At 35.9% G+C, this 24,623-nt stretch overlaps 1 protein-coding gene across 3 annotated transcripts; it reads right to left on the bottom strand.

Annotated features, from left to right (window-relative positions):
- Positions 1–813: 813 nt before the first annotated feature.
- PDLIM3 (PDZ and LIM domain 3) lies at positions 814–23,427 on the bottom strand. 3 transcript variants are annotated; one of them, XM_057420303.1, is made up of 8 exons: positions 23,141–23,422; positions 17,467–17,618; positions 15,572–15,656; positions 10,571–10,638; positions 7,014–7,277; positions 4,477–4,604; positions 3,298–3,409; positions 814–2,767 (listed from the first exon to the last, which is right to left on the bottom strand). In XM_057420303.1, exons 1-8 carry the CDS (start codon positions 23,231–23,233, stop codon positions 2,578–2,580), a joined length of 1,092 nt encoding a protein of 363 aa, XP_057276286.1. In that variant the 5' UTR covers positions 23,234–23,422; the 3' UTR covers positions 814–2,577. The 3 variants fall into 3 exon arrangements, with proteins under 3 accessions (XP_057276286.1, XP_057276287.1, XP_057276288.1); XM_057420304.1 differs by lacking the exons at positions 7,014–7,277; positions 10,571–10,638 and adding an exon at positions 11,082–11,269 and having other exon boundaries at positions 23,141–23,427; XM_057420305.1 differs by lacking the exon at positions 7,014–7,277 and having other exon boundaries at positions 23,141–23,420.
- Between the last annotated feature and the right edge of the window lie 1,196 nt (positions 23,428–24,623).

Here is a 24,623-nt window from a genome sequence, read left to right as displayed (position 1 = left end):
AGTCAACACAGCTGAAAGGCATAGTAGCATTAAGCAATCATGATTTACTGACTATGTCATTCTTAAGCCAGAAGATAAAGTGGGTAGTTTTTTAGCCTGGACACTTTTAAAGGACTTGTACCAGGAACCACTGACACTCTATTGAGCTAAAGAATTCAGATAGCGAATTGCTGTATCTTTCTCTTGTGTTTATATCTCTAGATTCAGTTACCCCAGACTGAAGTGACTGTAGGATAAAATTTCCTATTTCTCCTCCTCTATTAGGATCAAGGATTTTAGAATCTGCATTAGCTGAAAATCTTAGTTTCTTTTATGTTATATTGGTATAAAGGTTTTCACATAGGTCAGTGGTTGCAATTAGATAGGCTTACCTTCTGATTCTATCAAAGTCATGTCCAACCTCAAGGCTCTCAAAATAGCATCACGGGATGATGCAGTACCACTGAACTTCCCCCAAAATTTTGGCATCAGGTCATGTTCTGTGACCTTCTTTTAACCTAATGGTTCTTGCAGCTTTATTTCTGAGATTTTCCCCACATTTACAATTGGTATGTTTGGCCTGTTAAAGAGAAAGCAGGTTGGGTCTTCAGTTTTGAAAGTACATGATCTCATTCAGTTTTAGAAAGCTAATTTTGCCCAGGTTATATACTCAAATGCATAGTAAAAAAATGGTGTTTCATTCTTTCCAGAGTTTTGATAAACCTGAAGCATACTCCTCTCTCAGGCTGAAAATGCCAAACTTCTATTACTGTCAAGTTACTTGACACTTGCACTTTCTCACTTTTCTTACCAGTTGAAAAGAAATACAGAGACTTTAGCATATGTAGTAGATTTATTTTTACCTTCAGTTACTCCATGAAGAAATGAACATCAAGTATTTTAAAACACCTATTACATTTTAGGTTTGTTAAAATAGACAGAATGTGCACTCTCCCTTTCAAAAGGATTTTCAGATTCATTTCATGGGCTTTATCAGTGGAAAAATATAAATGCTACATGTAGCCTCCATGGTGGATGAGGAGCAGAATTATGTTTTGTGCCCCCAAATAATTCAGGGACCAACCTTTAAAAGGGTGCAACATCCTTTTTTTTTCATGTCTGCTTTTGATATGCAGACATAAATTATAAATGCAGTGGCACACACATCTTTGAAACTTTTCAATTCTTAAGTAATACTTTGAGATGTTTCGAAACGTCAGTCTTTGAATATGTGGACATTGTATTGCAAACTTTGGGACCCATCTGAATTTTGAAAATTAATTTACAGCATGTACAACTTCTTATTTTAATTCCACATTCTTCTCACATTTAAACTTCTTAGAATGGGAAGTCTGTAAGATTGCTTGCCACTGAGTTGTTGATTTTTACTGGTCTTGTAGACTTGATAGAAAATGGTGTCGATTCTTCTACTTTAAAGTGGGGTTCAAAATACCCCAATAAATCAGCTATGAATTGTGGTGATACTTTTTGAAAATGCTAAGGTTTGATTTGTCAGTCAGGTGTGTTTGTGTAGCCAGCGCCTACCTAAAAGCAATGCAGCCCTTTAAAAGTTTCAGAAATTGATTTAAAAACTGCATTCTTTCAGCCTTTTTTTTTTCCCCCTTAGGCCTTCATCAGGCTTTTTAGAAAAGATCTTTTCTTTGTATATTTTAATTCACTTCTGGTTTTGAAGTTGTTCAAGTTTTAATTTAGCAGCAATAATATTACTATATTCCTCATTGTTGCTATTATGGAAATTGAAAGATGGAGATGCAAAAAACTACGATGCCATTTTGTGCAGAAAGGTTAAAAAATTTACTTTCATACTTAATTTTCAGTCAGTTCCTATTAGAGTGTGTTTTTTTTTCCAAAAATATATGTGCATGTCTCAGCATAGTTTTATGCTGAGTGATGTGAAAGCTGATGTCGTTGCAAATCATTAAAACAACATAGAACTTCTGTTTTGCTTCTCACTAAACAGTCTTTATTATACTAGCCATTGTATTGTATGACTTGATATTTCCCTATCTCAGTTGCTGCATCAGAAAATTAAGTCAATATAACTTCAAAGCAAAATAAGCAAAAATCTATTTTTGGCATACATTAATGGTAGTTGAATGATAGATGGTGGAAGCAGACAGGAGCAACTGTTTTTGTACTATCCATGTAAAATAGCTGCTTTTCTAATGATCTGTCAAATTTCTACATTTCTTAAGGTCCAGCCTGTAACACTTCGATGGCGTTGGTGTTTGCACAGATCAACTTGATTTATGTTGAAAATAATGTCTTGATTACAGCACTTTGTATATGTAATCATGTAATACCTCAGCTGTTTCACTGTTTTTATTCCAGTGCAGCTGTTTTAGTTTATACTTCATTGAGTTATATTCGTAACTTCAGAGACAATATTTTAGCAGAATTTTACTGGTATAATATGCTACTCTTGGCTGACAGGGACTTCTACCTGCCTCAGAATCCCACAGGAGAGGTTTAAAAGCTGCTACTTTGGAATCAGACAGAAGTCCTGACACTGGTACTGCAGTTCTAAGCTGTTAATGTCTTTCCGTGTGCATGCATATCTTTGTGTGTTACGTAAGACTAGCATTTGGGGTAAACAGTGACTGCTTCGTATCCCTCTGGTGGCCTCATGCGAGCTCGTGCATGAGCTTCACAGTATAGTTGGCCCTCCACAAAGAAGTAGCCTTTTTGTTTCAGGTTGAGATTGCAGTCAGAGCACACAAAACATTCTGGGTGCCGGTATTTGTCACGTGCCTTCACCACTGTTCCTCTGTATGGAAACAATGAAAATAAAAACCCAATTAATTCATATAAATTTTAAATGAGAATAAACTACAGTATGACACAAAGTGAGCTCTAGGTATTTATCTTAAGACTTTTAGATTGTTTATCTAGTGGTTTTGCTAAGCACTATATAATTTAAGGTTGGAAGCTGAATTTGAGTAAGTGACATAGAATGCCATAGAGGTGATGGCATAGTTCAGTAGTTCATTAGAAAACTAGAGTTTGAAGAAACATGTTAGTTTGGTTACAACACAGAAAGTACAGTCTAACATGTCAAAATGGTGACTACATGAGTTTAAAATCCACATTTCCTCAGTGACTGTGTTCTAAGGTACAGATTAATAATTTGGAATTTGGAACAATATATTTGTATATCTCTGTTCTCCAAAAGCATTTTTCTACTAGTGTAGGCAGAGACTAAGATGATCACTTGGAAAACATTCCTGTAGTCTGCAGTGGTGTTTGAGGACATGTGTCTAAACTAGAGTTTTCTAAAACTAAAAAGAAATAACTTACAGAATCCCATTCCCACACTTGTCACAGAGTGGCACTTTCTGGGCACCAGGCATGGCGGTAGGTATCTTTGTTACAGGTGCTTTCACACTTCTTGTACCCACAGGGCGTCCATCTGAGAACCAAAACAGTCATTATGTACAGGCTAATACAGAAACATCTGATGCAGTTAAATACTTTTCCTGTAAATAAATTTCTGGACGCATTTACAGAATTTCACTTACACCAGCAAACAATGAAATTTCTCTATGCAAGTTTAGTGAACAAGTTTCTACTTCTTTGGAATTGGGAAAAGTATTGTGTAGCTGTACCCCAAAACCAAATACAGGAATGATTATATATACAGTGCTGTCTGTCTCATTGACATCATCTAATTCTTTGATAGTAGGTCTTGGTTATAGCTGGAGAGGGAGAAGGATTTGGCTTTAACATAGCAACATAACACAGTCAAGTACTACTAGAAAGCTTCTTATTTATATAACTAACCATACAACAAATTCAGAAGGATTAGTGGTATGATATGTACAAAATTACAGCAATCTACAACAAAATACCAAGCAAAATCCCACAACCATATATGTAGTTAGGGGTATGTTTCTCTGGTAAATACTGAGATAGGAAAATGGAAATTTTAAATATTTGCCTTTTAAATTAATGTTGGTTGTATATTATTTCTTATTATTTTTATTATTAATATTTTAATATTTTTATTATTAATGTAACAAACTTGCAGCCTTTAGTAATGTTATTTTAAAGACTTATTTGAAGAAAATATGACGGTAAATTATATTGTCCTCCTGCATTTTTATTTAGAATGAAGAGGGGATGGGTGAAGCTTATTTTAAGAGTTGGTTTAAATTTCTCTTTTCCTGGATGTGGAAACGAGTATTTTTTTCCTTAGTGTCATGAGCATATGCTACTTTCATCATTCAGTAAAAGCCAACTTTTTACATTAAGAGATTATGAAAAATGTGATTAACATCACCATTTTATTCATGCAGGAGGTTGCTAGCTATACAAGCAAATGGGGAAAAAGGAGGCTGGTGTGCTATCTATAGGATTCAAAATGACTTGGGCTTTCAGAAATTCTTACAGCTCTGAGCTCTCAGATTTTCCTCTCTGATTCCCCTTTCCCACAATTAAAAATGCTTTGAACAGATAGAATATATCATTATAAATCACCTTCCTCGGAGACTAAATTCTGGAGCACCTTAAAGGAGCCAGACTGGCGAGGTTGACTGGGCTCCTCCTGGTTGGCATGAAGCATCCTGTACACATCAGACTGAGGCACAGAGTTGGGAGGTAGGTCACTGTATTGGAAAGAGGAAGAGCAGATAAAGCAGTTTAGCAAACATAGTCTTAAAGCAATAGTTCTACCAGGCATAGAATATGATTCAGAAAAAAAAAATAGACATAGTATTTCTACAACTACTGAGTGAGTCTTTCTTCCAGGTAGCAGTTCTTTATAGAGCCTCCTCTTGATCTAAAAAGTGCTAGAGAAAAAAAAAAAAAAAATCTGTGCAATTGTTACAAAAATAAATCTCCAAACTCATGAAAATATTTCCATAATTACTGTTCTGGTTCTAGCAGCATTTGTAAATAGGCTGGTGCCTGTGTTTAACCTCAAAGCAGTTGCATTCCTGTAATGATCTGCTGTATTACAAGGTGCTCTTTGATGTGGTATCCAGAAGTTCCATTTTCACAGTAGCTGGTCTGTTGTTAAAATCACAGCTCATATGTTTATATAAGGTCAGCCAAAACCTAAGCAAACAAATCTTTTGGGAGAGTATCATGATGTGAAGGTGTTCTTCCTTTTCTAAGTTGGCTCGATCACTGGTTAATATAGTGATTATTTGGCTGAGATAATTGTTACTTATTTAATTTCTGGAGATGACAAAAAAGGTGAGTAGGTATTGCACGGTAGGAACCATGTAAGGTGAACACTGATGAATGGAAAAATCTGTTTCTTAAATAGAATGGGACATGGCTTACTTTTTGTAATGCCAATATTAGGATAAAAATATAAAGTAAATTATTCTCCAAACAATGGTTGATGGTTGAATTTACAACAACCCATAACCCAAAGATTTTACTGAGAATATTTCATGGTGTTTTAAACTGTGCTGATTGTTTTAAATTGATCACGCTAACTAATTTCCTAAGTAGTTGAGAGGAAGAGTAAATGACTATATGCAATGGCAGAAATTAGGCTGAATATATGGCATCTGTAAATTTTAAACTGCTACTGGAACTGATTGGAAAGGTCCAAATTTAATTCAATGAAGTCTGTTACCTCACTGCTCTATCTATAAATGTCCAGTTTAAATTTCCTGTTACAACTAGCCTCCTACAGTCTGTTAAACCTTAGGTAAATTTCCACTGGAAATAAGCATCTAATTCCACAAGGACGTAGACTGGGTTTTGCTTAATACGGTTTGTTTTGTTTCCCAGGGCTGTCAAATGGCCCAGTAAGAGCAGCAGCAGTTGGGCAGTGTTGCTTATGTTAATTGTTTGCATCTTCATCAATCCATAGATTTCTCTGACCATTCTTTAAGCTGGTGAAGAAACTGCCATAAGCTTTTAATGAATAGAAGGAGCTTAGTTTCTGCAGTTCTTACCAGTGGCTAGTTAAACCCTTGACCCTCTCTTTTACTAAAGTATTTCTAAACATTAAACAAATGATAGTACAGTTACATAGAGAAGGCAAAAAGCAAGACAGAAAGGTGCGAGATAATATTTCTAAATGCAAACATAGTGACAAACAATCCCACAACAAAAGAGACATTTCAAACCTGTGTAGAAGGTCAGTTCTCAAACTGAACTTAAATACTTCTATATAAATGTGGTATTTATGGTTAGTAACAGCCCAGGTCTGCAAGGTGCTAAAGAAGGCTCGTTGGTGCCAGTGATTGTTGCTTACTTAAAATATTAGTAATTAGCTTTAGTTTAGACTATACATATTATGAATTATTAACTTAAGTACTATTGTAAAACAGAAAAATAAGTTACTATTATGCAAAGGTAAAAATAAAGCAGCGTGTATGATGAATTGTCCCTTGAAACGAATAATGCTTTAAAACTTCTTGTATAATAATCATTGTTCCCCAGATACATAAGGTTCCTACCTGATTTTAGTCATTGTAGTGGATAAAATTCATAAGCCAGAGATGGATTAGTAGTACTATATAGTCAATTCTGGCTTTTTGGACAAGAGCTAGTTGTACTGAATGAGTTCTGCTGAATTTGAGGTAAATGTCTAGATCAATATAATCATCTGCAAGATTTCCCAAGCTTCATAACCTAAATTTCAACAGCTGAGATAAATTGAAGTTAATAACAATAGTTTATTAATAAGAACAAGTTATGAAATGGTTATGAAATAAATATGATAACTTTAATAAACAGTTTTGAATTTGAGAGGGAATCAGAATCTTGATTTGGAGTGCTCAGTCAGCTAATAGTCCAGGTGGCGTTGTCAGGTTTTACTTATTAGCTACAAATAGAAGATTATTTCCTATTAAATATTTGTAAATTCTGAAAGACTCCTTTAATACTTTGAGTTAAAAATTGTAAATTACTAATACTTTCATAAAAATATTGAATGGCTTTAAATGACTTAATGTCTCTAACCCTTTTACCCATTTTCATAGAAAAATCGTGATTTTTTGTATATTCTATATTTGTATTTTCATAAATATTAAAGATACTGCTCTAATTACCTTATTACAGGGTTTTCCCCCAGAGCTGTAGAAACTTGGCCTTGCAGTGTTTCCATGATATTGTCATCTGAGTATAACTGCATAGGTGTGTTAAACTGAGCATGTACAATCTTGACACCAGGAAGTTCCATTTCCAGTGGAATGTTAGGGGCCATCTTGGACACTGCTTTCAGCTCGGTGGGGCAGATAGAGCTAACCGTGCTAATTGAAGAGGGAGTGCTGCGTCCACTGCCACAGTCAATCCCGGAAGGAGTGCTGCATCCACTGTGTTAATAGCCACGTTACAGAAGGGTGTGCAATGCGCATCGGATTATAGAGAATAAAGACAAAAGCACAGGAATACAGTGATGTTCAGAGGAGTGAAAAGCGTAAATAGAACAGATACAGAAGAGCAGAAGTATAGAAAGTAGAGAAAAGCAAAAGTATGTGTGTTCATTGAAAAGTATTTTCCTGTAAAAAGTATCAATGCCAGTTATAAAACAGTACTTAAAATTCTGGCATGTATTTTCTTTAAAGATAGTAAAAATTCTTTGATAGATTGAATAATTCAGTACGTCATATTACTTTACATTTTTTATGCTAGATTTTATGCTACATTTTTAATGAGGATTAATTAAACCTCCCTAAAGTTCTTCGTTCTAGGTGAGTAATTCTTAACATCCACAAAAGGGTAGTATACAAAGGTTGTCCATGTCAGTGACAGAATTAATTCCTTCGGTACTGGAATCCTAGCCATATCATTCCAGTCCTGTACCTCACAACCATCATAGTCCACAGTTGAAGAGACTACTATAAAATAGTGTAAAATAATGAATATGTAATATCCTTTATTTCCTTAAACCCTATAATATTTATTAATATTTTAAAAATAGTTTAATGATATATTTAATTTTTTTAGTATTTCTTGAACGTTTCAAAGAAGAAAGGATACTAAACCAGCCAGGCTTACTTTTGCATTTCTAAGTTACAGTGTTTCCAGTAGAACATAAAGTGGTCCTTCACAAGAACAATGGGTATGTTTTTGAAATGAATCTTACATATAATTTATATATAATAAAGAAGATGTACAGTTTTTTAGAAATATTAATGCTGCTTGATGTTACTGAGGTAAAGTTACTGCACGCCAATTTGACATCTCTGGAAAAGGATTCGTAAAAGAATGTGAACATTAAGCCCAAAGATTTTTTCAGTGGCACTATTTTGAACACTCCAGTCTTTTCTCCATAGCACTCCAGAAGCTTTCTTTGTTACAGGATACTTCTTTGCTGTTGCTGTGTAAAAGCGCATAACCCAGGCTTTCCACAATCATTGGTTACCATTTAGGTAGTATTTAGAGCTGTGAGATGCTAAATGCTTAATTTCTTTCCTCAATTTGCGTATCAGTATTGTGGTTATTTCTTTCCAAGCTGAATGATTCAGTGTAAAGCTGGGAGAATATTCTGATAGTACAGTAGTCTGCCCAGTAGCTACTCTCAGGTGGAGAACATGACCCAGAATGTTCCATTTGATTCAGAGGCAAATTTGTGTAGGACCACTTTCTCAAAAATACAGAGAGAAATATATACTTTACCATCAAAGATGTATCAAAAGAAAGCTAATTCCAGAAATGGCAAGCAAGCCTTAAAGCAAAAGTACAGTTCTACATCATTGCCTAGCATGAGCCAGCTAAAAAATTCACACAGAGGAAACTTATAAATTTATGGTCTTTTCTTTCAGAAGAATCAAAACCACCTTTAAATCCTGCAGAAGAGTAAGTTTTGTCAGTGTTGATAGTGTTAGTAAATGGGACGTAACAGGAAAAGGCTAGAAAAAGCACAACTCTTGATGCGAGCAGCCGAAGTAATGTTAGAATAAACTATAAGTATAAAGAAAATATAGATTAAATATAATTTCCAGTTAGTTTTGCCAGAGTAAAGTCCAAAATTATGACCAATGTCCAATCTGTTAGCTCAAACCCACACTCCAAAATTAAGTCTTCTTTTAGTCAAAGTCCTATTTAGCCTCAGCTGTCTGTCCTAAAGGGATATTTACAGTCAAGGTGGTGGTTTGGGTTTTGCTGTGTTTAGCAGGGGGTATATATCAAGCCAGACTGATGAAAAAGCAGCAGATAAACAATGTGACAACCAAGATTTTTAGAAGTGATACCCTGTGTCAGAGATTCAGCAGTTTGTGAGTACAGACTTCTCTGGTGTGAGGACACCTGACAGACATTGCCCAACTAAAGTTGTGAAACTTCTTGCATCACTGTCAGGTTAATTTTTTTGCAGGGTTTTTTCCCATATAACTTGCTGGAAAGTGGCCATTTACTTCAGTATTTTCATGGAAAATAGTGTCTAATTGAGGTTTCTGAACTAGGAAATAAGGTACTTCATATACTCATTTGAATCTCCATAAATCCAGTTAGGTACCTGTAAATGGTACCTAGTGGTCCAACAGTCAGCTGGTACAGTACATCTACACTGTGGAAGCGCTGCCTACATTTAGAGGCTGTGCATATTTGCTGAGGACTGTTTTAGTCTTTTATCCTGTTCAGTGTCAGGTTGCAAAGAGAGACAGGCAGCTTTTCTCCACTGCAGCGGTGTTCTACATTTATAGTTCTTGTTCTTAGAAGGATGGGGCTCTATCCATCTTCTACAGTCTCCTCTGTATCACTCAGGTGATTGAAGAATGTAATTCATCTCACAAAACACAGGAATCAAATATCATCCTGTTTTTCTGGTCTAGTTTGTCAGTCTTTAATTAAGGCAGGCTGTTTTAACTGTCAGAATGGAATGGAGATGACTAAGTCCACTGGTAAAAAATGCTACTGCTAGAAAGGATAAAAGGTAGTATCACAGTATGTTGCATCACTTGGGTGCTTTTGAGCTTCCCTGCATTTTTAGCCACAGAGTTTGCATTTTTTTTTCCTTTTTATATATAATAATGTAAATAATAGTGAGGCACTTAATCCCCAGTTATAATAGAGAAATATTACACTAAAATGATGGATATAAATACATAAGCTTTTTTCAGTTTAAAGCTTGACATATCTGTGGCATCAAGTATTTCTGTTTTAGCTCTGTTAGGTTGCCTTCTGAATAGAGGTCTGCTGAAAAGCAAACTTCAAATCTCTGAGTGGCCTATATGATACCTTATGTAATTAGCTATCTTTTATTTAGCAAGTTAACAAATTACATATATTTGCATTTGGACAGAAGAATTTCAGAGTGCCACAGATTTGTAAGTATACAATAGTTGGTGTTACACTGTAAACTGAATCAGGTTCAAGAATACAGTTAGTTCAGACTCTTTCTTACCAATATAATGAAAATTGGAGTGTGACCTGCTTTCTTTTGGAAATAGCATTTTGGATTTCAAGTCTGATTTCTGTAAGTCAGCCATTTCAGGGTTGTTTTTGTTGTTGGGTGTTTTTTTGCCCTTCATTTCCATGTTAGGCTATATACTACTATAAGTAAATATCAAATGCATCAGTATGCTTTATTAATGTGAATGGTGAGTATCCGTTAAAAAAATAACGCCATGCATCCAAATCCAGCACAGCACTCAGAATTTATAACCTGCTTCGGCCTGAGACTATGAAAGGTTTGGGCCGAATATTATGCCTGTGTTCAAAGTAGTTCATATCCTGTAAAGAAAAAAGGGTTAAAATAACTTCTTTGGCCTACAAATGCACATATCTGGTTTAAAAAGTAGCTAACAAAGTTTTAAAACTGTAACCATGAAGTAATTGTGTTTAGTTTGTGCATTCCTGGTACTCAAAATACAATCACATTAGTGTTCAGAAACATTCAGAGTAAAGTGCAGTTATAAGAGAGAAGGATGGTAGGTACTGTTGCAGCCCAACATAAAGGGCAAATTTTGGCTACCTGCAGGATCGCTACTACAGAGCTGAAGGGATAGTTTACTGTGTTGGAAAAAATTGATTCATTCACCACCATTTTTTGGGGATAATCAATAAAAACCTGATTATTGAAAAAAACAGCAAGAGCTGGACTTTTTAATTGAAAACAGAACAGACAGTGATGTACCACAAATGACCATGTTTTATAAGTTGATACCAGTACTCACTTTTGCGATGAGTTAGGAATGAGACCCCTCAGTTGTCCATGAAGCGCATCTTGAATATTTCCAGATGAATACAGCCCAATTGGAGAATTATAGGAGGAGCTCACTACCTGTCTTTTGTCATCAATATTTGCTGCTGCAACAAAAGGCTGGGCCCTTCTGTTATGAGCTGTACCAATAGGCTTGAATTCCTGTACATGATAGGCAGACAAAATACACAAAGCTACAATGCACACCAAAGCTAGAAATGAGTAAAACTGACAACATCAGTATTGTTAATCTCTGCATTTTTTACTTTTGCAACTTTGTTATTTTTTAACTGATGCAAGCATACTATATTTTTCCATGAATTTTCTATATGCTACTTAAGCCATACACATTCAGAAACTGTTCTTTTCTCGGCTCAGGGCAAACAGAAGGTATTCCGCATTTGTAATTAGTGTGCAACTTTAAAAAGAAATGAGAGGGATGAATATTATAGAAACCTGTTGTATTGGTGTCTAGATTTTGCACTGTTTATGTTCTTATTTTAGAAATGTTTCATGTATAGTTAGGTTAATTGCTTCAGTTCAGTGCTAATCTGCATTTTTGTTCCATACTAATGGAGGGACTTGCAAAAGTATGAAGATATTATTGTAAATGTCTTGCCTAGAAAACGCATAATTTTAAATACTTCTTTTAACTGAAATAGTCTTGATTGTACATCAGATTGAGGACATTCTTCTAAATTCATTCCATACTTAGAAGCATATGTATGCATCAAAATTGTGATGCTATAAGTTACAGACAATATGAAATCATCATAAATAAGTAAACCCCAGAAATGGCTAAATTTGAAATCATTCTGCCGATGCTTATTTCTGAAATACAGTTTTGTTGGTCCAGATAATTTCCTCCGGTGTTTTTATGATGCATAAATACCTTTTTTAGATTACCTTAGCTTTTAGGATTGCTAGAAAAATTTCCAGTTAGAACAAATGCAACCTATTACCAAAAACCAAAACAGATATTTGAATATTCAAATCCACATAATAAATTAAGATAATAAGAGCAGATCAGATTAGCATGGACATATCTTTGACGTCTGTAGAATTTTATTCATTCCTCAGAGCATTATTTCCTTTCTCAGACAATATCTGCTCAGTTTTGGTGAATCGTGAAAATCTGAATGTGAATTGGCCCTTTGTTTTCAATTAAAACAATGGTTTCAGAAATACATTTAGGAACAGACCTAAAGAAAAGTCATGGATATATAGAACGTGCAACCAGAAAATGCAAACAGTAAAAAGCAGTTTTATTAAATGAAAATGTTTAGCGGCATTGCACTGTAAGAGGATACTGAAAGCAGCAATCAAATAAATGAGCACAAATATTTTACTTGCAATTCCTTGTTTCTGTCTGATAGAACTGGGTTGCAGTTAACAAAATGTATTAGTAAATGGAAATAATCTACTAGTGTTTAGGATCACGTTTACTTAATGAAAGATATTAATGTCAAAGTATTTTAAATTGATTTAAATCCATGTATAATGCAAAACAAACAAAAGCAACTGTGAACATTGTAATTTCATCCCTTTTTTATTTCTTTTTAACAAATGAACAGCACAGAAGTAATAGCATGTTTACAATGTAACAGTTGTGAAACAAGTATTTGAAATTAGACTTAAATTCTGTTTTGTTTTTTTTTAAACTCATCTATTCATATAAAATGTCAGTGACAGAACACACAGCAGAAAAAATAGTCCAGCTCTTGTGTTTATTGGATCTCACTGAATCTGGGAAAAGTCCTCCTTTAGTTCAAAAGCTAAATGAGAACTGGAGGTTGTTGAAATTCCTGATCAGGAATGTTTAAGAATAACAGTACTGCATTTCATAATTTTTTTCCACCTGACTGATGTCCTTTTTGCAGGGCTAACTACATTTTGCATTGATATAGGTATCAGGAATAGAATGAATGCAGCCCCCAAAGTTTGTAGAAATACATCCAACACAGAGCACATGATGGCATTTCTTGGGAATAATTGCTAAGACAGTAACAAATATTTACATTTTGGAGGTATCGTGTGACTAAAATCTTTATCTCTGAATGCTATTGTGGAAGACAGGGTGGTCTTATACAAGTGAATTAAGTGATAGACTATAAACTAACTTACTTTTTAGAATAGTGTGTTGGGGCTTTTTTATAAATGTTTTTTACTTATTTATGTGTATAGTGTATTTTTATCTTCCAGGAATGTATAATATCTTTCACGGCCAAAAGCCTGGTCACACTGAACAAAACGTTCAAAGGCAAAGATAGAAGCAGAGAAGAAAAGCCCAAATAAAAACAATTTAAGAAATTTTTTTAATGGAAACAAATTCATTTTAGATGAAGTTAAAGGAATTGTAACAGAGAAAAAATTACAGGTCATAGTATCGTTTTACATCAACAATGCAGCAGAAAGGACTTTAAAAGTAATTTTAAAAGATTCAGTTTCCCATTTAATTGTTTTATTTTCTCTTTGTAATTATATGCTTTGAGAACCTTATGTTCTAAATTGCTTTAATACAAAAATACAATGTGACTGTACTAGTAGTACTTCAGGTAGTCTATTATTTCCTGTTATTTACCCATCACGCTATAGGTTGCTCCTGACTACTGAAATCAGGTGGCTGTTTTTATGTGGAAATGACTGAGAGCTTTCAAGAGCAGCTCTCAGTCAGCCACTTACTGTTCTAAGTTGTTTACTAGTATTGTTGCTTCAGTTTCCTCTTCCCAAAGGTAAAAGTAGTGAGAGCTTTCATTGTGCTATTGCAATTGCCTGTAGCACTAAATGACTCTTTGGAGATGCTCAACCTAATGCAAAAGTTTGCTACAGTGTAAAGGTTCCTTGTTCCATAGCTGCTAGTAGGCGCAGTATTTAGTTGCTTACAAGTTTTCGCATAACCATCTCTAAGCCTCTGTAGAACAGTTTTCATTCATTAAAGCTAAAGTAAGATTTTTTTTGCCAAATGTAGCCAAATTGCTGAACAATTTAAAAAGTTTTATTTTCATTTATAACTATCTTTTGTTAGCCTGCAAACAGAAAGCCTGTTTGTTTACAAGCACTGCTACTTTTCTGGGACCTACTATTTATATTCAGTACTCCTGATTTTCCTAGTGAGAAAGGAGGGATACACTAAAATGAACGAGTTTTCTATTTAGTCTTGGAAAAAGAGTTTTTCTAATTGCTCAACAGAGACTGCTTTTCAGTAGTCTGCCAAATACCACTTAGCGAAACCTTGTGATTTACTTCTAAGTAACTATCCTTTTTAGGAATGCAGCCTTCATGCAAAGGGATTACTCATTATACATGCCTACATGGTTTTCTCTATAGCTTTTTTAGTGATTTTGTTCAATTGTGATTTTATGTGTATCCTCGCTATTCCATGAAAATATGTTTTTATAATAGTTTTGTTTCTTCACTATACTATCTCATACTGCTGAAAATATGTTATTTCTGATGAAGTTTGCTGTATCACTTAATGCAAATTTTTAGACTGGAATGGAGAGAATTGGAACACTGAAATGCTGCATTTGTGTTTGGAGTATCCCTGTGAAACCAGAATTTGTGGAAGCATTTATTGCATAGGATTTCTTGAAATGGAATCTGCACTTACATTTTTTTTCTAGGTTAGCATAGAATAAATACTTTGACATACTTGCTTTGATCCTGGCCTTCCAGGATTAGCAGAATTCTCTTCCCTTCCCCCTCTTGAAAGAACAGCAAATGTTCATGTAGGTTAAAGAGGAATGACAGAGGAATAAAGCACTAGTTGTAGACAGTAGCTATCAAATTAACTCTTAACAATACGGAGTCTTCTGCTCATAGCTTTGCACAAGGGATTAGCTGTAAGTTTGAAGAAAGTTGGATTTTGATTTGTTGGATTTGCTTTGGTTGTATACAGAGATCATGACTTTGCTGGTCAGAAGTAGTAAAGGGTTTCCTTATTGACCAGTGGATGAGGTTTGTACAAATTTGTAACTTGCAGTTGTGTGGCGCAGTATAAAAATGTATAGAAGAGACCCAGCATTAATGGATCTCTCTGACTGTTGCATCAAAATGACTTGTGTGATGTGATGAGTGTATTGCTTTGCTACTTGACATTTATCCCTTATTGAAGAACTTCCTTATATGATGAAGAATCTCTAAAAAAGTTACAGCAACTTAAACTGTATTAGAATAAAAGGATATTTTACTTAACAGTGGTGATATGTACATTTTTAAAGAAAAATGAGAATGTGTTGTAACTTCTTAATGTTTGGTTTCAGTTATAACTGACACCCCCCCCCCAAAACATCCAGTCACTTAAAATGATGTTCGTATATATCGGAATTGAGATGGTTTGTATTAGCTTAAACAGGTAGATAATGGATGAAGTGCTAATCAGATAATTTTAATGAATGCAAGGGAGATAATTTAGAGTATAAAAAGGTGAATGGAAATGGTTAGGTAACTTTTAACAATTCATACCTGTGGTTCAGCTTCCAAATTTATCTTGAAGGGATGTGCTTTGCCATCTTCTGAAACTTGTGGGGACCATAATTTGGTTCCTGCCCTGGAAAGAAAGGAAGGTAGATTTTAAATAAATTGAATTCCTATAGAGTTAGATCTATATGTCCCTCTAAAATATAATGCAGCTTGAGAATACACAGTTTGTTCTATGCTTTTTTATTAATTTGACACAAAAAAAATACTTCAATGACATATAAAGTGTAAGTAAACAATATACAAAAAGCGCATTTACTATAAAAAAAATATATACTGTGAACAATAGGAAATAATTAGTTAGTAGTTACTAAATGCAAAGGGAAAGAAAAACTAGTACCTTTTGGATGTGAGGTGACCACAATTTCTAGAGTTTTGTTTTCTCTAATGGCTGATAGAATGAATGTTGGGTCCTCAGACTATTTTGCACAAATAAGTGAATATATTAGTCATAATTCTAACCCAGAACAGCATCAGTTTCTTTTTTTTATGATCACAATATCCAAGCAAAGCCTGCTTTTCAATGTAGGAGGAGTGCAATTGTCGTGGTTTAAGCCCAGCTGGCAACTAAGTACCACACAGCTGCTCACTCACTTGCTCGTTCTCCCCCACTCCCCAACGGAGGTATGCAAACTATGTGTGCAATTGTAAATAGAAGTTGCACAGATGATTCTTTCAGTCACTTAGGGAGAGATAAACGTGCCAATATCAGTTACAATTCTGGTTTCATTGACAAAGTGAAACTTGGCAGACAACTTTAGTGTAATATTAATGTTGAATACTAATTTAGTACTGTTTGGTAAAAAATAACAAACATTTAGCATTTAAAAAGATGTGCATACTGCGTAGACACAATTATTCTTACCATATTTTGAAAATTGGTTCCTAAGAGAGTTGCTAAATGGTAGATGTCAATCTGTAACAGAGCCTAGAACTGACTGTAGGACATTTTAACTGTGTTATGTGCTTGGGTGATTAGACAATGCTTCTTTCAAAAAAACACCTCCAAAACATCTTTTCCATTTGGAAAGGAATACTGTGGTCAGCTAAAGTGCTGTGCCTCCTTGAGTGCCTCAGGTCAGTCAGAGCTGCCTCATTATTGTAGACAGCTGAAAATATGCACTAGGTGATTCTGATTAAAGCCTGAGCAAACTCAGTTAGGAGATGTGAAGATTTAGGTTGTTTTTCTTGCTGGCTTTAGTTGAAAACAGGTTGGAAAAGACCTTTAAGATGATTGAATCTAGACATGAAACAACAAGAAGTGTTTGGACTCCTGCAGTTTAGGTAAGAGGGGGTTTTATGGTTCGTTTTGTTTTTAACATTAAGAATCCTGTATTTGGTTAAATACATTGTGACCAAAGAGGCTGGCTTCAACCCCCCCTCCTTTGTTACCTGTTGTCAAAGTCTGACCTGATATTGCTTTCCTTAAATGGAAGGATGTACTAGGAGCTTTGTCTGTGACTGGGAGCAGGAGGCAATGACAAGCAGCTGTGGTGAGGGAGTGTTAGGGCAGAGAGGTGTCTGAACAAGTGGCAGCTGGTTGAGGGTTTTAGTGTTTCCCCAAAATATGAAGAACTGTCTGTTTATTGACAGCAAGCATAGAGCTTATGGAGTCAGCAGAGGCAGTAGTAGGTGGTATGGTTCACAGCTCAATAAACATGGTGAGTGGTCTGAGGGAAGCTATTCTTGTGACCATGAAGACATGTTCTAAGTAGTTTTGCCTGATCCCGAGTTGGTCAGGTAGGGTTGGGTGCTTGTGATTTTAAAGGTTTTGTGAAATTCTTAAAGCTGTTTAAAATAGTTCCATTATGTAATAGTTGTACTGTGTAATCAGTTGGTCAGGTAGTATCTTTCAGAAGTAAGTGGACATGTACACATACCTCTCTATTTTCAAACAAAGCTGATGTGCTGCTGCTTTAATTCTTTCCTGGGCATCATTATGTGTCATGTTCTCTGTGCCTAGACCATCAATAGCTATGATAACATCACCAGGGCACAGGTTAGCAGCTGAAGCCTTGCTTCCAGGTGTAATCTGAAAAAAAAGCAGAAATTAATTGCTTGAGCACTAAGCATACCTGAAGATTGATAGAGAAAATAAACTTCACCATGCTTCCCTATGTGCTTTGGGGAGAGAGGGAAGGGGCCTGTAAACAACGGTATGAATGCTTACAAAAAAGGTAAATTCTTATTTCTGCCAGACCCTCTGTAGTTCTATTGTCAGATCACCATATAAATGCTTTAGTTATCATACCATCAAATTAAATGGAAATTGTATTACGCTTTTGCATTAAATAATTTCCACTCTTATTTCTGAAGTTACTGTAACTTTGAATCCTCTGTCTGAATTGCCATTGTGTAATTTGCTTGATGAAAAAATAGTTACATTTTCCCCATGCACTTCTAGGCGGTAGCAGAAGCATAGAGCTGTTAAGAAATTGCGCTACTTAATGTTCATGTGCATGATGTGCCATTGACTGGATAATGTAGCCACTTGTGGTCTTACCACATTTAAGGACAAATATTAGTCCAAATATTAGATAAATATTAGTGGTTTTGTTTTGTGCTTGTTAATAATCTTCTAAATCATAGTTAAAATAAATGCAACACAATTCTGTTTGAAAATAACTATTGTAGAGAGGCTATTATCTTAGCTGCTACTAAAACTTGTTGTAGGATTGCAGGCCTTTATTTGCAAACAGGTGACTTTTTATACTACCACCCCATTTAAACAGTTCTTCGGTCTCTGAGTGGGATTTAGGTCCCTTAGGTGTGTATTGCCATCTTCGGTGACCTTTTATGACCAAGACAGCAACATCAAATTAATGGATGTAGCACACAGGCTTCTGGAATTCAGCTCTTCTGGAACAGCGGAACAAAGGGGCAAGCTGATTCATCCAGAATAACACTAGCTGCTTATTTCAAAGTAATGAATCCCAGTGTGAAGGACAAAAATGTCCATGTAGTCTTACAAGAGCAGTTCTCTGCTTTGCTGTGTATGAAGTAAAAAAGCTACTGGAGAGAATTTTTCTCACCATGGGTTCTGCTAAGCTAAATCAAGTGCTATCTATCTCAATCATTAAAGTGTTATTGGAGGGCTGGAAAGCATGCTATGGAGATGTTCTTCAATTGTGGTGTTTCCCAGTTTTCCAGCAGAGGAAGAAAGTAAGCTGTCCAGTGTACCTCCAGTATGTTCTGAAACCCATCTATAGTGAATCTGGCAGACATGTTGCTTCTGAAGGTGACAATACTGTCAGCATAAAAGACAGATAGAAATATTTTTTTTCATATGTGTTGCACTGTAAAAGTATTGAAACAGTGGCAAAATCAAACAAATAGTCATTCTCTCCCCTTTCTTGCTGTCCATCTCTGTTAGGTGGGTCTGAATTCTCAGAGAACTTAAGAGTTTGTTTGGGCTTTTTTCTGCATTCCAGCATGTAAACTCACTTTTGATTTCACTGTAACAAACTGCAATGCATGAGTTGTTATCAAGTTAGGCAAACTCTCCAAATGGATACTTATGGCCAGCTGGAGGCTTTTATCCCCTCATCTTCCAAAACAATGGACTTGTATGCTTAACAAAGTCTTAAAGTGCCTGAATAACCTGTTTGGGTATGAATTGAGGAAGTTGTGTGTAAATTCTAGGTCTGATGTCCCCACAATAGTCTTTTTCTGAAACGTTAACAACTTACTGTAATTAAGTGAACTAGACTGCGAGTACTTACGTTATTGTAATAAGATGGGGGGAGGGAAAGATATGATCATGCTCCTCTAACCCGGAATAGCTCCTGACTTTGTGTAGCATGTTGTGGACACGTGTAGAATGACAAACTGCAGCAGAATGCCTAGTGTTTGAGTGTGACTGTTGATGCTGCAATACCCAAAATTGGCAAACCCAGCCATTCTTGGTTCCCTCTCAAGAGTAAGCTTGCTTGAATAACACTTATATAGATTATTCAGTAGATTATGCTTTTTACATGTCACAACAATTCATCTGCTATGTCTGCGGCATACTACAGCGATGTACTGAGATGATGATCGTGCCTTATAAAGTAGCATATCTATCTAGCATGGTACATTTTCTTGCAGCTGTGCCACTTATGGGACCTAATGCACTCTGTGTTGCTGGTAATAATGCACAATCCCTTGGATTTTCTTAGTGTATTATCACCAGCTGCAGTGATAACACTGTATAGTGGAATAGAGTTACTATCTTTTGATGGGAGCAAGAAGGCAAAGAGCCATGTCTGTGTTTCCTATTCTTTACCTGAACTGATTCTGGGACATGTCTTCTGGGCCTTTTTGCCCTTAACACCTTGATGGGGGTAATGAACTCTACTTATCCAGGCCTTCTGGGGTTCAGAACTATCTGCCCTTGTATAATCCTTTCCCTTGTCTGCTCTTCCTGGATTTGATGGTAAGAGCTGGCGATCTGCTGATAGGATGGGGTAGGAGGAATATAGCTGGGTGCCAGCTCTTCTGTCTTCCCAGTGTTTCAGGGGAGAAATCTTGACTGTTACTTACAGGGAAGTGGGGCAGACAAAAGTCCTGCAGCCTATGTTTTGTAGAAAGGGACCAGGTTGTGCATTGCAAGATCATACCGTATCATAGGTATAATATTGATGTTGTGGGTAACTCAGTAATAAAAGTTTCTTAAGAAACTTATTAATGACACATTAAATGTATATTGTGAACCCAGAATTGTATTATGACTGTAGTGTTTGTTGCTTGCTCACCCTGGCTTCATGAGGTAGATGCTGCTGGTGCTTTGGGAAAACTTTTGTCTTGCTCTTCAGGACATGTCTGTATGGCACGCCTGTTGCTTGTGTAATCCCAGGTATCTCAGATTTGGATGGATACAAGGATATGTATTGAACATTCAGATGTTGTCAGAGATTAGATAACTATTTAACCACACAAGGGCAATGTCTCCTATGAAACTTTGAAAAAACCCTCTCTGCATCTGTTAATAGACTGGTGCAGCTCTTCATGGCACACCTTCATAAATATTTCAGGCTCTGTTTTTTCTGAAGGCAGTTATGAATGTCTGCAGAGAGAGTGGCTAAATATAAAATTAAGTTGATGTAAATATTTGCATTTTGATTTGCAAATGTTTATATTGAAACAGAACTTCAATCTAGAGTTGATAATATTTCACCATTCCCTCTAACCTCTACAAGTTTCAATAGTTCCTGTAATGCTATTTAATGACTTGAGTTCTAGGATTGCATTCCTCTAAATGTTTAACCCAAATGTATCTTCTAGTCAGAATAAACTGAAAATACTCAGTTTCATTAAGACTATGATTTTGATTAGTTTCATTGATGTAATTTCTTTGCATCTGTGTAAAGTTCCACAGATGTCAAGAAACATTTTCATTACTTCTAGTTAATTAATTTCTGACCCTAATAGAATCTGAATATTTATTTTTAGTCCCTTCCTGTTCTTCCTACTTTCCTAGTGAATCGTGATTTGTGTTTTTTGCATGTGCTTGAAATGGTCAAAACAATGGAAGAAATCGCAGATGGGTTTTTGAGACATCTGTTCTTTAGACGGGTGGATGATAATCTCTTATGTTGTCTGTCTGTCTTGATAAGTCCTGGTAAAAAACTTCCCCTTGCTCAACAAGGACTATGGTAAATCAAACTTAATACCTGCCCAATTATTTTATTGAAAATGTGTTAAAAATAATTTCTATTTATTTGTAATGGCTAATAATTTTTTTTCTTGCCGGCACAGGTAAGCCAAATGTAAATGGTCTGTTGGTGATACCTTTTATGAAAGGAACACCTAGGCCCCCCCCAGAAAGGCACATGAATCTTGTGAAATATTCATTACTTCTTAAGGGGTACTGACTTAATACTTAGCTAGGGACTCTTGTAATTGTATGCTGACGCAACAAAAAGGTTAAACAAATCTACCATTAATTTTCTTTAACTTGAGCTAAGCAAGCTTAAACATACAATTTTTCTCTATATTTCCTTTCTTAGTTCTACTTGCAGTGTGATTTGAGCATTCCTGCATTATGCTAGAAACCCGTGGTTTATGTCTTGTAAGGCATTTAGTAGGTATGAGTCAATTGCAAAATAATTTATTCTTTAGAAAGTTACATTTATAGAAACATCCTTTGTTATTGCTGTTTTAAACTTCATTGCACTTAATCTAAACACAAAGAAAATACAAACCAGACACCACTGAAATACTTTTCATTAGAGATAATGGAAACTGTTTTTCTTTTGGAGGCCCATAAAAGGCAATGAAGGCCCCAAAACATCCAGAGATTTTTTTTTTTTATTCAATGCTTTTGTCTCCTGTTTCTCCAAAAGTTTTCTTGTGTCCTATGAGTATTTGTCATGAAGCTACATACAGACAATTAATAGCATTCTTGTTTACTTCTGTTTAAAATAAGTGTTTGATGCATATAGAAATCTGGAATAAGTGGTTAAATGAAAGTAGCTTTTAGTAGTACAATATGTGAAAGGTTGATCCTTAAACTTTCTACAGACTCTTGTTTAGAGGCATATTTACTGCAAGGCATCACCAGTGGTATCCATCCTTCAAGGCTCTTGACGTTTATTTAATACCAGGCATAGTGTATATATTGCGTCATAGTACAGGGCTTAAAAAAAAAAGGCACTGGTGATTTGGAGGCTCAGGGAACACACACTCAGTGTCTCTGGGGTTCTGAAAAGCAGCAAAAATATAAGGAGAGCTAATTCTAGTGTGATGTGCATTGAACACAATTTTCAAAAGTTATCAAAGTCCATAGCATTTGTTTTGAGTAAATCTGTGTGTAGATGCAGGCAGCTGACAGTCTTCTATATGCTCCATTCGTTGAGTAGCTGATTTCTTAAATAAATTTCAATTAATAGCTCAAAATCTATGCAAAAATGAAGGCTTGGATTCTTGCCCTTTATTAGAGGGTAAGGCAAATTGTCTGTTTCTAAATATGGCAGGAAACACCAATGAACTCTCCTTCATAGCCAGGACTGGATAACTTTCTAATAATTCACTGATTCATGGAGGTGAAAACCTCTACATATGTGAAACCAGGTGCTGTTGCCTTTGCTGGCAGTAATCAGAATTTGATTTCATTAAATGAGAGTCGGATTAATCTTACAAAGTTGGCACAGAATTTGCAAAGCACAAACTTCCAGACATGGGGAGCTGCTGCCAAGCAGTCTTCTGCCCCAGTGATCACAGAGGCTAGCTGTGAAAATGTTAAAAAAGGGGTCTGGCCTTTAGTAAGCTCAAAATTAATTTTCTCATCTGAATGCCTGGGGAAATCATGCCAGAGTTTTTCTGCTGCCAAGACACTTGAATATAATTTTTGAGTTTGATGCTGTTAAAGTCTTAGACTAATAAAGCAATCCCAGAAACGTCACACAAAACTCGTAAGAACTGTTAACATTCAGCTGGCTGTGCTCAGAACTAGCAGCTACTTGCTAATCTACTCACAGCTTTGTCTGTATCTCTTAACTCCAGAAAGTAAAGGGCAAAAAATCTGCAACAATTAATACATGTAATACATAGAAAGGAAATGGAAAGAGTACATACCCTGGTTATAATCAAGGGTTGGTTAAAATCTATTCCTCCTGAGAGCCTGAATCCCCAGGGTGCTGGTCCTTGGAGGATAACGTTTTGTGGCATTGTGAGCAGTTTTGTCTTGGTTACTGCTCTGTTTCCCTTAGGTCTGTGTGAGGAGCTGAGCTGTAGGAGGAAGGGTGTTGTCAGAAGAGCACCTGCTGGACAAGGCGGCTAAGCCTGTGTACCTCTTAGGAAGTTTTACCCATCCCACAGCTGCGGGCACTGCACTTTATCTCCACTCTTTGGGTGACGTCAGCCAGTCCCTCGGCTTCTCCACCCACCAAGGGGAGTATCAACCCCTGACAAATAAAGCCTGAATGCTGGAAAGTGTACAACAAATACATCAGCTTTATCTGCTGCTTCAGAGTTCCCGTTAGCCTGACAATGTGTAAGCTTCAGGATGTAGTGTTTGTCTAGTTTCTTAAAGCAGCCCTGTTGCTCATTTGATACCATGCTGGTTACACTGCTGGTGCTTCTTTCAACTATGTAATGCAGCACTCTCACTTTGTACAGGATTTTGTTTCATGTAAACAGGAATATTGATAAGGAGATTTCCCTCTCCAGCTCTTGTTTTACATCTTGTCGTATTTGTAATGTGATAGTTTATTGCACTAAAAAGTCCTTCCAGCCCTTCGGCTGAGTTTTCCAGCTAGTCACTTGAGACCATGGCATGCACCAACTCTAATGGCTTGAAAAATCCAAACTGATGTCATGCATATTTTTCCTACTGAGGAAGAGAAATGCAATATTAGCTGCTGATGTCTCTTCTCATTGTAGAAATCTTAGGGGTTTTTAAGGTAGTTGCAGATACCTTCTGTCAATTGTCAGTGCGGCTGAATAAATACTTTGTGTTCCTTCTGTTTTCCTTGCATCAGCTGTCTCTGCTTTATTCTGACTTCTGTACCCCTTATATTTTTTTCCAGTAAGAGATGGAGAACTTTCCCGTGATGGTGTACGTGCTCACTCGCTTTCTTATCACAGTGTTACAGGTTTCTTTTTATATGTGATATTAGAAAAATCAGTATGTGCATGGGTATTGGTCCGGTTTGTTTTTTTCCTTATGGCAGAGGATTTACTCACTTTTGTTCACTTCATGCACTTTCCTTTCATACTAGCTTTGCCCTATTTGGAAGAGTCTTTGAAAAAGAAAGAGCAGTGAGATGGAAGAATGAAACGCAGGACCATACCATACATACATTTCTGTCATGGGCTTTTTTTTTTTTAGTCTGTAGGTTTCAATATAAAACTGGCTTCCACTTATTTTCCCCTTATAATTTTATTTATTGAATATCTGTATTTGTGTCTGCTGCTAATGTCTTTATAGGTGAAGTCTTCCTCCATAAGATATCCTGAGTCTTGGTGGTGTTTGGTTGGTTTTTTTTTTGGTTGTTGGTACTTTTTGGCTTGCTAGTAGGTGGTAGTGTTCATGATGGGGTTTTGCATTTGTGTTTTT

This window comes from Pezoporus wallicus, unplaced genomic scaffold (assembly GCF_028554395.1).
Source record: "Pezoporus wallicus isolate ANWC-B61680 ecotype Strahan unplaced genomic scaffold, APGP_CSIRO_Pwel_v1 contig_5552, whole genome shotgun sequence".
Classification (NCBI taxonomy): domain Eukaryota; kingdom Metazoa; phylum Chordata; class Aves; order Psittaciformes; family Psittacidae; genus Pezoporus; species Pezoporus wallicus.
This window is presented reverse-complemented; position numbering and strand designations above follow the sequence as displayed.